The sequence below is a fragment of the Drosophila miranda genome, chromosome 2, assembly GCF_003369915.1.
Source record: "Drosophila miranda strain MSH22 chromosome 2, D.miranda_PacBio2.1, whole genome shotgun sequence".
Classification (NCBI taxonomy): Eukaryota; Metazoa; Arthropoda; class Insecta; order Diptera; family Drosophilidae; genus Drosophila; species Drosophila miranda.
Window position 1 is genome coordinate 5,622,413 of NC_046675.1, and position 12,657 is coordinate 5,635,069.

A 12,657-nucleotide genomic window follows, 5' to 3' on the forward strand; every position below is an offset into this window, starting at 1 on the left:
ACTAATATTTCGTTGGGCGATTAAACCGGTTTGACCAAGACGGAGGGCACGCAGCGAGAGATCAAATATTAAAGGAAAAAATAACTTTAAAAGTACTGGTATTTGGAAAAACGAATTATCTCCATATCACCGCCATAAAACATGCCTAAACACTGAAATGTTGTCAAGTGTTTTTTTCCCAATACCGTTTGACGTTAATTATTTGTGTGGCCTTCTTCGTTATCTGGGAATCTTCTCTACTTACATTATACCATTTCATACGTAGCACTATCTTATCGGCAGTATGCCCCATTAAAATTGTTTGAGGTTGTGTACCTTTCGCAATTTCATAAAAGAGCTTCAATCGCGCTTATCACATTCGAGAAGAGAAGTCAATGACTTAGTACTCGCAAAGTAGCAACACACATGTGTGGGTACTCTTTATTAATAGCTCAATTTAAATGCATTACTTTTTTAAGATTTCAGTCAAATACAATTTCTTGTAGTACAAACAGCCCTCCCAGTTCTCCTCCCATCCGGGAATAACCTTCTTCGCATTCTCATACCATCTGACCACATTCGGGAACTTTCTGAAGTCATATTCCGAGATCTCGAAGGTGGAGACGGTGGCCAGGAGAGCAAAATCAGCGAGGGTCAGCTTGTTCAATGCGGCATACAGCTGCCCCTCCAGTAGGGTATTGAACAGCTCAAAGGCCGCATCGATCTTCTTGAAGTTTTCGGGATCTGCCGGCTTCTGAACATCCTCAAACAATTGCGGATAGTAGTAGTACACATAGCTCTGATAGAGCGTACCCAAATCGAAGAATAGGCGTTGATTGACCACAGCCTTTTGCTGGGGATCCTTGGGGTACAGCGAATCGTCCTTCCCGTACTTCTCTGCCAGGTAAACGAGTATGGCCCTCGACTCCCACACCGCAAAGTCACCATCCACTAGAGTTGGAATCGTGTGCTGAGGATTGATCTTCACGAATTCCGGTTTCAGATGATCGCCAGCATCCAGGTCAACCTTCTTTTTGTTCAGCTCCAAACCCAATGCCTTGGCCGTCATGAGAATGGAACGGCAGGGTGCCGAGTACAGCATGTAGTAAAAGTCCATTATGAAGGTCTATAAGAATGTACAATGTCAGAGCATTAGCCAAGCAAATATTATACGATTTCGGAATATTCTTTCAAGGGGAACTATGGAAAAGAATTTTGATGTTTTGCTTTTTCCACTTTACTTTTTGCACGCGTTTGCTATTCTTCTTTATTGGCGATTTCCTGTTGGCTCTATCTCGCAAATCAAACTGTAGAACAGCCGGCAATGCTTGAGCTTTTATGAGCAGATGAAAAAGAGCCCTTTTACAATTTAAGAGAGAGAAATGAAATGCACAGAAAGCCCTAAGAGAATTCAATTGCTCTTCACCCACAAAAAACCCACAATAAAATGCAGTTCTCAATAGTTTTTCATTGTTTTGTTGTTTTGCATTCAAAAAAATGAACACTCATTTAATGTGAATAAATTATTGCAATTTGCAAATGGATACACGCCAATTTGGAATTGTTTTGTAACGTGAATAAATATTAGATCAAATATATTTATGTGTATAAAAAAACTCGAATATCAGGCAGGTGCTAACTTAATCAAAGTATTTCTTGAACTCCAGGCAGCCGGCCCAGTTCTCCTCCCAGCCGGGGGTGACCTTCTTGGCGTTCTCGTACCACTTGTTCACGTTGGCGTACTTCTTGATGTCGAATTTGGCCACCTCGAAGGTGGACACAGTGGCCACCAGAGCAATGTCGGCGACGGTGAGGGAGTCGCCGGCAGCATACTCCTGACCCTCCAGGAAGGTGTTCAGGAACTCGAAGGCAGTCTCGATCTTCTTGAATGCCTCGGGATCAGCGGGCGCCTTGGCGAACACCTGGGGATAGTAGTAGTTGGCGAAGCTCTGGTACAGCGTTCCCATATCGAAGTACAGACGCTGGTTGATCACGGCGCGCTTCTTGGGGCACTTGGGGTACAGAGAATCGGTTTTGCCGTACTTCTCCACCAGATAGACTTGAATGGCGCGCGACTCCCACAGGGCGAAACCGTTGTCCACCAGAGTGGGGATTGTGTGCTGGGGGTTGATCTTCACGAACTCGGGCTTCAGATGCTCTCCGGCCTGCAGATTGAGCAGCTTCTTGTTCAGCTCAACGCCGACGGCTTTGGCGGTCATGATCACAGAGCGGCAGGGCGAGGAGCCGGGCAAGTAGTAAAAATCAGCCATTTTGTACTGAAGAGAAATCACACAGAACAGAACAGGTCAGAATAGAACAGAACAGCAAAGATATTCATCAATTACAGTAGACACGCTCTATAATTTCAGTTCTCAGACAAAGGCAGACATTAATTGGTCGGCGATTATAAAAATTCACTTGATAAATTACTCCCATGATGATGTCATAAATAGCTAGCTCCTACGTTTCCTTCGTTTGGGTACTTTTTCATATTTCTTTTATACACTGTTCCTTATTTTTTGCCACACTAAAACACACACACACAGGGGGAGAGGATGGAAACTTACAGTTGTTTGTTTGTTGGAAATCTCGCGAAGCACACTGTACCAAATTTGAAAAACTTATGAGCAGACGACGGAGTGGCAGTGGGCTTTTATAGCCTCCGAGAGCAAGCCGGCAAACCAGCGACCCAGTGGCTGGTCGGTCGGGGGGAGTCACGTCACTGCACTATGGTACGAACGACCACTTTTGTTGGCCAAAATTAATAACTCCCGAACGGAACAAGATTTTTTTATTTAGTTTTTTGTATTGGATAATAAGAATTGGAGTTAAGAAAAAAAATGGGTGTGGCACCGCCCTTTTTTTATTAATGCATATTTAAATTATTAGTTATAGTGAAAAAAAAGTATTAAGCATATTTTATTTAAAAAAACAGCGTTGCACGCATCAAAAAAATTTTGATTTAAATAAAAATAAAATTGTTTAAAGGTTTCCGTAAATTATTGCTGAGATCCTTGCTATATACATTTCAAAAAGAATTTATTAATCTACGACACACAAAAGGTTTCAGGGTGGGCCTAGGTAGGACTCACTTTGTACACCTTTTCAAAAATTAGTTTTTATTACAAGTTGGCACATGTTGAAGGCCTCACTTTAACCTTTAATTACGAAGACATCACAACTACTAGATACAGTTCAAAACTCAAACCAGGTAGTAAAAACCCGACTGATTAAGATTCATCAAAAAAATTTAATCAGGTCTTGGCGTTTTTTAATTTTTGAGAGATTTAAAATGGTTATTAATATGGCACTTTACGATAAAAACAGTTGCACAGCTGATTTTGCGAATGGTCACTCTTTTTCTAATGCAGAGTGATCAAAACCAAGTTTTAGTTTTAACTTTTAAAAATTAAGTTTTGACCAACAAAAGTGGTCGTTCGGACCATAGTGCACTGTAAAGAGAAACAGCCGCGAGTTGTTTTTCGTGTCTGCTATGTAGTGCTCTTATATACACCCATACACACCCATGCACAGACATACATTTATTGGATGAATGTGTAATGCTAGCAGAGTGAATAAAAAGCGCTTGATATACAAGGTGCCTGTGCATGTAGGCGTGGCTGCCTCCTCTGGTCTGGCCTGCAGCTGCCACAGAAAGCTGCAACTTTCTAATGATTCCCCAGCGGAACGTTGCTATTGCTCTTTTTTTCGCGTCTCTCTTCTCTTAAAATTCCATTTCGTGTTGTTGTTTTTTTTTTGTCTCGCTCATTTATTATTATTCAGTTGTTGGGGCACATTTTTTTTAGCAAACATCTGTGTTCTGTGTAGATCCGAACCGAAGTTCTATGGTAATCGAGCAACAAATGCGAATTTCACTTAAAAATAAACACATTTATCGAGTGCACAATATGTGAAAAACAAAAGCGGAGAAAGACGAAACCCGAGGCAAACAACAAACGCGATAAGAGCCCATATGCCGGCCGGCTGGCAAACACTACACTCGTATCTGACAGCCGCCACAGCAACAGTTGGCAGAAATTCCCAAGTAAAGTGGTGTGATACTTTTGCTGTGCCTACTGTACTTTTCCAAGCAAAAATCCGTTTGTACATATATCTGTATGTATGGGGGCCGCATAAATAAATCATGCTTAAATACCCAAAGTTTAGCCAAACTGCAACCTTGGTATTGTATCGAGTGTGACTCATTGATTTAGTTAGTAACCCACATTGGGTAGTCGGAATTAAAAGTCATTCCGAATACGTAGTTTCTTATCGATTGTTACTCAGCCGGAAAGTCTAAAGAACTGGGCCGGTTAGTCATTTTTATACCCAAAGGACATGCGAACTTCAAATTAGTGAACAATAGCGACCATTGGTCTATAATTATCATGTTAATATATTAATGGCCACAACAGAATAACGAAGATGTTCTCTTTATTTCATTCCTCAACGTATAGTGCTTTGACGACCTTAGCTTGTCCGCAGCTGTAGTACATGATTACATTTAGATAAAATAAAGTGTTCCTTAGATAAACCATCCCAATATCTGCTCTACTCCTGTAGAGGTTACTATAATTAGGCAATGGGTTGGTGGCCACATTAATGATATATTCAGGATGTTCCTACTTATCACCTACTTCCATGAAATCAATGCTACGTGCAATGATAAGTTTTCTTTAAACAAATTATAATCTTTTTTGTCAATTAATAGGGTACATATACTTCGGATTTCATAACATTTTGTACACCTCTAGACCATTCCCCGATAACTCGTAGGGGGTGGGTGGGCGCCTGCTATGTCCACAGCTATCCCTCTTATCAGGAAAATCAGCCATCAGCATGACCAGCCAAAAAAATTCAATAACAAAACATGAAAGAGCCTACTAGTTCGTGGGGGACAGACACGTCACTCGGCGATTGAGTGCGACAAACAAAATACTCTTAATAATGTTCCAGAAACATCCGACTCTTAGTTGTGAAATCGAAAAAGGTACTCGTGTGTACACCTACTATATACCCAGTATGCTACGAGTATATGTATTTATGTTCTCACATATATGTATGTAGGTATATGGTATAGAAGGTAAAACCCCTAGAACTTACTCATTTGCATAGAATTTGGAAATACACTGAATCATGGGAAATAAAAAAACATAAACAATGGAAGTTCGCCAATAACTGGTTTTTGGTTAATTCAAGAAAGAGCCGGCCAAAATTGTAGCGTAAAATGTAGAGAAAGGTCACAGCAGACCAAGAGAACCAGTTGGACAGCATTCGAATGGGTATGCGTCACAGGTCCCCCTCTGGTTCCCCAAACAAAAAAGGAAAGGAATGGAAAGAAACAAACCTAAACTAAAGAGTCTCACTTCTGAAAGAGATACAGAAATAAAGAGAATTCATCTTTGGAAGAGAAACGATGGAAGCTTAAAAAGCTTTAGATAAGACAAGTTCGGAGTATATTAACATAGGGAGAGGAATATCATTAAATCCACTTGATGGAGATTCTTCTCTTGTTTGCAACGGTGCTTTACTGTTTGATCTTCGTAATTACTTAGAATTAGCTCTACTAGGGCATAGATAAGGTCTTTATGGTATTCCTACAGTAATTAATAGACAATAGATAATTAATCCTTGTGGGGATACATGGATAAAAAGTATATAGTCCCGAAAACAAATTCCCTAGGAGACAAACATACCCATTTTTGTGTGTTTGTTATGCCCCAAAAGCTTTCCCCGAAAAAACCAAACAATAATTCATGCTCACCATGATAAGCACTTTTCCATACAAACATCGGTTACTTTTACATACATACAATATCAAACAAATGAAATCAGTAATATTGTACTATATATATAGATGGTTCTGCCTGTCCCAAGTCAGTATACTTTTTCCTCTCCAGCGAGCAACACAGCTAACAATCGCATTTCTCAACATGGATTTCTATTATTTGCCCGGTGGAAGTGGTTGCCGTACTGTCATCATGACGGCCAAGGCCCTGGGAGTGGAGTTGAACAAGAAGCTCTTGAACACCATGGCGGGAGAGCAACTTACTCCCGAATTCATTAAGATCAACCCCCAGCACACCATTCCCACTCTGGTGGACAACGGATTCGCCATTTGGGAGTCGCGTGCCATCGCCACCTACCTGGTGGAGAAGTACGGCAAGGATGACTCTCTCTACCCCAAGGACCCCCAAAAACGTGCTGTGGTGAACCAGCGTCTCTATTTCGATTTGAGCACCCTGTATGACGCCTTTGCCAAGTACTACTACCCAATTTTCCGCACTGGACAGCCCGGCGACGCTGAGGCATGGAAGAAGGTAGAAACCTCCTTTGAATTCCTCAACACCTTCCTGGAGGGACAGACTTACGTGGCTGGCAGCCAGCTAACCGTGGCTGACATTGCCATCCTGTCGACTGTCTCCACATTCGATATAGCTGAATTCGATTTGAAGAAGTACCCGAATGTGGCCAAGTGGTACGCAAATGCCCAGAAGGTGACTCCCGGCTGGGAGGAGAACTGGGAGGGTCTCCAGCAACTGAAGAAGATGATCGAGGACATGAAGGCCAAGGCAAAGGAAAACTAAAATTAATTCTATGATAATTATTTTATATATTTTATTATATTATATTATATTATAATTATTATATTAAAAAATACCTAAGTTCTCATGTACATACCTACATGCATTATTGGTTTATATTTGGGTCATTGTAAAGTGGGCTCTGGTCTTTTCATGGAAGATGGCTTTTTACGATATGGATTTTGATTATTTTCACAACAACTTTGGAGGCTAATTACCATACGCTGGAACTGACCCAAAACATCAAACACACTTGAAGACTCATCGTTCGAGTGGAACGCGATCAGAAAAAGATAAATTGTGCGATTGGAAAAATGTTTACAAAGTTACTGATTGGAAAAATTTGATAGTAGGCTATCGCCATCAATCGTAATGGCAAACGAGGGGGAAGATTGTGAGTTGTTGCTACGGCCGCAACTCTACATTTACACCCGATACTTAGTCAGTTTGTCTCTCCTCCTCCAGACGGCGCTAACATTGCACGACAAAGAGTGTGCAAAGTGTTCCTCATTTTCCGGAATTCCGGGTCATTTCTGAATACAAAATAAATACAAAAATGAAGTACGTACCCAATGGTGCTAGAATATGTGCTAACATTTTCGATTGTTCTGAAAAGGACATAAAGAAAAGAACACAGACAACAATTTAGCATGAAGAAAATTCTCGTTCTAACTTTATGCCAATGTATTGGAATGGACTTTGATAACATAACTGTAGGACAAACTGGTACAGTAGTGATTGGTCTTAAGATGCAAAGTGGTTTTCAGTTGTCAAGATTGAAAAGTCTGAACATTTGTCCTTAAATCCTTAAAAATGTTCTTGTATGTGTAGAAGAAACATTTTAGCCAGTTAACTAATGTAATTCCATTATGGGATTATTAATAATAGATCTTTCTCAAGAGTTCACAGCTAGGCAAGATTATAAAAAAATACCATCGCAAAGCTATGTATGTATGTTTGTTGCTAATGGCCATAAATACAACGTTTTCAATCATAAATGATATACAAATGTACACCGCAATCTTAAACAAGTAAACATATACATATGTTATAAGATCAATACAATTTGGTATAAAAGGGATTTGCTTTGACAGCCCAAATTCAGTTGAATTTCTTTCTCTCTCGAGTAAAACCGTACAATCGCGATTCCTAGTATGGATCTCTACTACATGCCGAGCCCCGGTGCCAGTCGAGCTGTTATCATGACAGCCAAAGCTGTCGGCGTGGAGTTCAACAAGAAAGTCGTCGTGAATGTCTTTGAGGGGGACCACTTGAAGCCGGACTTCGTGAAAATCAATCCACAGCACACCGTTCCCACCCTCGTAGACAACGGATTCGTCCTTTGGGAATCGCGTGCCATTCTCATTTATCTGGCTGAGAAGTACGGCAAGGATGACTCCCTCTACCCCAAGGATCCTCAAAAGCGTGCTGTAGTGAACCAGCGTCTGTTCTTCGATTTGGCCACCCTTTATGACGCCATTTCCAGCTACTACTACCCGGCCTTTAAAACTGGAAAGTTTGGGCCCCCTGAGGCGTGGAAGAAGATCGAAAATGGATTTGAGTTACTCAACACCTTCCTGGAGGGTCAGGAATACGTGGCTGGAAGCCAGCTAACCATTGCGGACATTTCTATTCTGGCTACCATCTCCACGATCGAAGTGGTGGACTTCGACTTGAAGAAGTATCCGAATGTGGATAAGTGGTACGCAAACGCAAAGAAGGTGACCCCCGGCTGGGATGAGACCTCGCCAGGCCTCCAAATTATGAAAGAATTACTTCAGCCAAAGAAGGCCTAAGAAAAACTGTAATTGTTAGTTAGTATTGTGTTCGTATTTAATAAATAAATTAACTACTGCTTGTAGTTATCTAATAACCGTATTTTTCAATTGAACCTCTGGGAGAATATGGATAAAGAATCCGTTTGGACTCTTGAGTATCTTTCAGAAAAGGAGCGAGAATGAGAATGAGAATGGCGATAGTCTTGCTGCTTTTGCCCAAGCCACCTTGGCCTCAGTCCCTATCTCGTCATCCTTTATATCATAAAGTATACATATATATTTATCTATAACGTTTGTGTCAGAAGCTTGAGTCTTAAAAAGATATCTTTCTAAATTAGACACACATGAAACATACACATAAAATGTATTGTATATTTGCCTCTACTGTGTTAAACAATTTTGATAAGAAAGTTTCAGAGTATCAGCTCTCGGTCATTCAACCTTGGAGTGGCTAATAAACCAATCCGATAACAACAACATTGTTCACTTATACATTTTGGTAGCTAATGGCCGCAAATGTACCATGTTTATACATCAATGACCAACAAATTTCCACAGCAATCTCAAACAAATTAATATAGATAAATTTGTCACTTTTTGGTACATATATATGATATTTGATGACTTTACAAACCCCATACAGATATAAATTTTATTGCAATCAATACCAGATATGACATATGTACGTAGCTCATTCCGTACTATACAACCCTGGAAAAGTTTGCCAGCTTATTACTAATCTGAAGTACGATTGTTCTAATATTCAACTGGTAATATGAATGAATGTCACATCAAAATTTATATTGCGAAATGAATTCAAAAATGTGTATATGTACGAAATGTATTTGATAATGAATAAAAATCGCAATTGTGATTTCAAACAATGACCATCATATTTTGCTAAAAGTCAAAACAAAAAACGTAGATAATTTCAGATGGGTTTCGCTATATAACTGAGGGCTGCGGCGGTTTTCACTTTAGTTCACTTTCAGTCAGTAGCAAACAAGGTAGTTTATTCGCGAGCATCAACATGGACCTCTACTACTTGCCTAGTCCCGGACCCAGTCGGGCCGTTCTCATGACAGCCAAGGCTGTGGGTGTGTCCTTGAACAAAAAGCTTCTGAACATCAAATTGGGAGAGAACCTGACGCCGGAGTTCTTGAAAATAAACCCTCAGCACACTATACCCACACTCGTTGACAACGGCTTCGTCCTTTGGGAGTCGCGTGCCATCCTCATTTATCTGGTTGAGCAGTACGGCAAGGATGACTCCCTCTACCCCAAGGATCCTCAAAAGCAGGCTTTGATCAACCAGCGACTCTATTTCGATATGAACACCATGTACGACGCCTTTGCCAGCTACTACTACCCCATTTTCCGAACTGGCAATTACGGCGACGCTGCAGCTTGGGCGAAAGTAGAAAATGCTTTTACGCTGCTCAACACCTTCCTGGAGGGTCAGGAATATGTGGCTGGAAGCCAGCTAACCATTGCGGACATTTCCATTCTGGCTACCATCTCCACGATCGAACTGGTGGACTTCGATCTAAAGAAGTATCCGAATGTGGCCAGGTGGTACGCAAACGCGAAGAAGGTGACTCCGGGCTGGGAGGAAACCGTGGAGGGCTTATACTCAAGCAAACACATCTTTAATGAAAAGAAACCGGAATTCAAGTAAAACGATAAACTTTTCTGATGCTCTTAGATTATTTTTTTGTATTAAATAAATTAAAAAAATTAGAAAATGTGAAACGAAATATTTTAAGTATATTTTTTGACATCTTAACATTCTTGATTAGGTTTAATAAGATATAAAGTCCATGTCTCTCAACAAATATTTACCAGTGACTCGAGCAAAATGGGGTTGCTTCCAGGCCACTAGTTTGTATTGAATGTTTAACATAATTTAAACTATTTTTGGACACTAATCGATATGAAGCCAACGGTACGATATGATATGAAGCCAGTACTAATTTTGATTACTCATGCTCTCCATACGTTCCTATCGGTTTCTATAATTCTGACGTCAGGTTGTGAAATAATATTCCTCATTCTCTCCTTCTGCTTACTATTATTTTTGTATACTTTAAATGTACTCGTAATTATACTTGGAGAGGGTACGAGAATGTACTACGTTCATACCTGGTCATTAGCCGAGGACCTATAATTATGCACAATCATTATAACCGCCCTTCTGGAATGGGAATCCTCTTTTGTTAATCGCATACCATATAAATGGTGGCAAAGATAGCATAAGGAATCCTTGGATCAATAGAATGCACACTGAGGTCAAAAGACGCCTTAACTTTGAAAACATTTAGGGGTAAAAAAAAAACAAATACATAACGGTTTCGGTGTGTTTGAAAAAAACCTCTCATTTACGAACACGTTGAGATAAGAGACAGAAAAGACTCGATCAAATCTGTTTTTGCTCAACTCGCTCAAGCAGAGACCGATTTTTGCACTTCTCTTTTGTTACAGTTTTTCACTCAGCATTTTGTCGCGAGCCAACGAAAAAAGTGTCTTTAGCGTATGTATGAGATCTGCTAGGTTCACTTTCCTCACTATTGGCCCTTAAATTTAACCTTCATTATCATCACATCTCTTCTTGATCATATCTGTTCAGTTTCCAGAAAATTTGCGATATATAAAAATATAAATATCACAATACAATAACCCAATAGATGCGGAAAACATGAATAAATAAACATAAACACAAAAAAAAACTTCACTCAGACACTTTTTTGGTTCTGCTCATCAACTGATCGTAGAGACACGATCGTGTGTCGGCTCAACCGAAAACACAACCGAAGAGAGAAAAAGTGTTCTGCTCAGTGAGAGACCGTGGGTGCGTGGTCTTTTTCTGTTTCGTAAGTGACCAGACAGCAAAGGGAAAAAGCTATGGTATACATATATGTACATACAAAGATACAGTACATACATACAGTACATTCAAATAAGCTGGAGGCACAACAGAAGACAGAAATCGCAAAGAAAACGAAAAGAGCCCCCAATCTCATATTTTTGTCTGCGTTTGGCTCATGATGACGTCGCGATAGCCGAACGCTAGACCCGAAGTCCCTGGGACCTAGTTCTGTTAATATTAAATAAAAATTAAATTATTTAAAAACAAATGCCAGAGCTAGTACTTGTAAACTACAATGAGGCAGGTATAAATTATCTATCCATTAGCCACTTAATGTCCATACCAAAGCAAATACTTAATTGCAATCAAATGTTATCATCCCAACGTATAAAATGTGGCAAGTGCGAGTATGCCGATCGATATGAATTTGGGTGCCTCGTGCCTTGGCTATAAAAGCTTGTCGTTTGATTTTAAACGTTCAGTAGCAGAACAGTTTCTGGAGGTCAGACAAGCGGCACATTCTTCATCATGGACTTCTACTACCACCCGGGCTCGGCTCCTTGTCGTTCCGTCATGATGACGGCCAAGGCGCTGGGAGTTGACCTTAACCTGAAGTTTGTGAATGTGCTGGAGGGGGAGCAGCTGAAGCCGGAGTTTGTACAGCTGAACCCCCAGCACACAATTCCCACCCTCGTGGACAATGGATTCATAATTTGGGAGTCGCGTGCCATCATGATTTACCTGGTGGAGAAGTACGGCAAGGACGACGACTCCCTCTATCCCGCAGATCCCCAGAAGCGGGCTGTGATCAACCAACGCCTCTACTTCGACATGGGCAGCATGTTCGAAAGCTTCTATCAGGCTATCTTTCCGCAGATACGTGACAAGACGCCAGCAAATCCAGAGGCAATGCTGAAAGTGGATAAGGCATTTGGGCTGTTGAACACCTTCCTGGAGGAGGATGATTTTGTTGCTGGAGCTAGCCTGACTGTCGCCGACATCGCCATTCTGTCCTCTGTGTCGACATTCGAGGTGGTTGACTATGACATCAGCCAATATCCGAATGTGGCCAAGTGGTACGAGAATGCCAAGGAGGTGACCCCTGGCTGGGAGCAAAACTGGGAGGGTGTAGTGCTGCTCAAAAAGTTCATGCAGTCCAATCGCCAGTAAGAGTGATGTGCAGAAATGATCATACTGTCAAATATACTTATATATACTCTGTTATACTCGTTATAATTATTTCCGCTTTTGTAATACAATTATATATATGTAATTACATATGTAATGGGTTGGGATAGGTTGGGATATTTGACCTTTCAAGAGCGTAATATTTTGATATTGGCATTTATTTTTCCAAAATGCCGTTACTGAACCTTCTGAACTCTCTAAACGTTCTCTAAAAAACTCTGGCTGCAATCAGTATGGTTCCCCAACAAAGAGTGCACACCGA

The 12,657-nt window shown here is 40.7% G+C and overlaps 5 protein-coding genes across 5 annotated transcripts; 3 read left to right on the forward strand and 2 right to left on the reverse strand.

Moving 5' to 3' along the window:
* Positions 1–379: 379 nt before the first annotated feature.
* On the reverse strand, positions 380–1,317 carry LOC108156620 (glutathione S-transferase 1-1-like). The gene is made up of 2 exons (XM_017288176.2): positions 1,221–1,317; positions 380–1,105 (listed from the first exon to the last, which is right to left on the reverse strand). Exon 2 carries the CDS (start codon positions 1,094–1,096, stop codon positions 446–448), a length of 651 nt encoding a protein of 216 aa, XP_017143665.1. The 5' UTR covers positions 1,097–1,105; positions 1,221–1,317; the 3' UTR covers positions 380–445.
* A 135-nt stretch (positions 1,318–1,452) lies between these two features.
* Positions 1,453–2,653, reverse strand: LOC108156619 (glutathione S-transferase 1-1). Its single transcript, XM_017288175.2, has 2 exons — positions 2,547–2,653; positions 1,453–2,255 (listed from the first exon to the last, which is right to left on the reverse strand). The coding sequence occupies exon 2, from the start codon at positions 2,247–2,249 to the stop codon at positions 1,620–1,622; it is 630 nt and encodes a 209-aa protein (XP_017143664.1). The 5' UTR covers positions 2,250–2,255; positions 2,547–2,653; the 3' UTR covers positions 1,453–1,619.
* A 3,203-nt stretch (positions 2,654–5,856) lies between these two features.
* Positions 5,857–8,441, forward strand: LOC108156621 (glutathione S-transferase D7-like). Its single transcript, XM_017288177.2, has 2 exons — positions 5,857–6,530; positions 7,697–8,441. Exons 1-2 carry the CDS (start codon positions 5,913–5,915, stop codon positions 8,357–8,359), a joined length of 1,281 nt encoding a protein of 426 aa, XP_017143666.1. The 5' UTR covers positions 5,857–5,912; the 3' UTR covers positions 8,360–8,441.
* An 874-nt stretch (positions 8,442–9,315) lies between these two features.
* Positions 9,316–10,093, forward strand: LOC108156618 (glutathione S-transferase D4-like). The gene has a single exon (XM_017288174.2). The coding sequence runs from the start codon at positions 9,372–9,374 to the stop codon at positions 10,017–10,019; it is 648 nt and encodes a 215-aa protein (XP_017143663.1). The 5' UTR covers positions 9,316–9,371; the 3' UTR covers positions 10,020–10,093.
* A 1,378-nt stretch (positions 10,094–11,471) lies between these two features.
* LOC108157634 (glutathione S-transferase 1-1) lies at positions 11,472–12,428 on the forward strand. Its single transcript, XM_017289775.2, has one exon. It carries the CDS (start codon positions 11,736–11,738, stop codon positions 12,375–12,377), a length of 642 nt encoding a protein of 213 aa, XP_017145264.1. The 5' UTR covers positions 11,472–11,735; the 3' UTR covers positions 12,378–12,428.
* Positions 12,429–12,657: the final 229 nt, after the last annotated feature.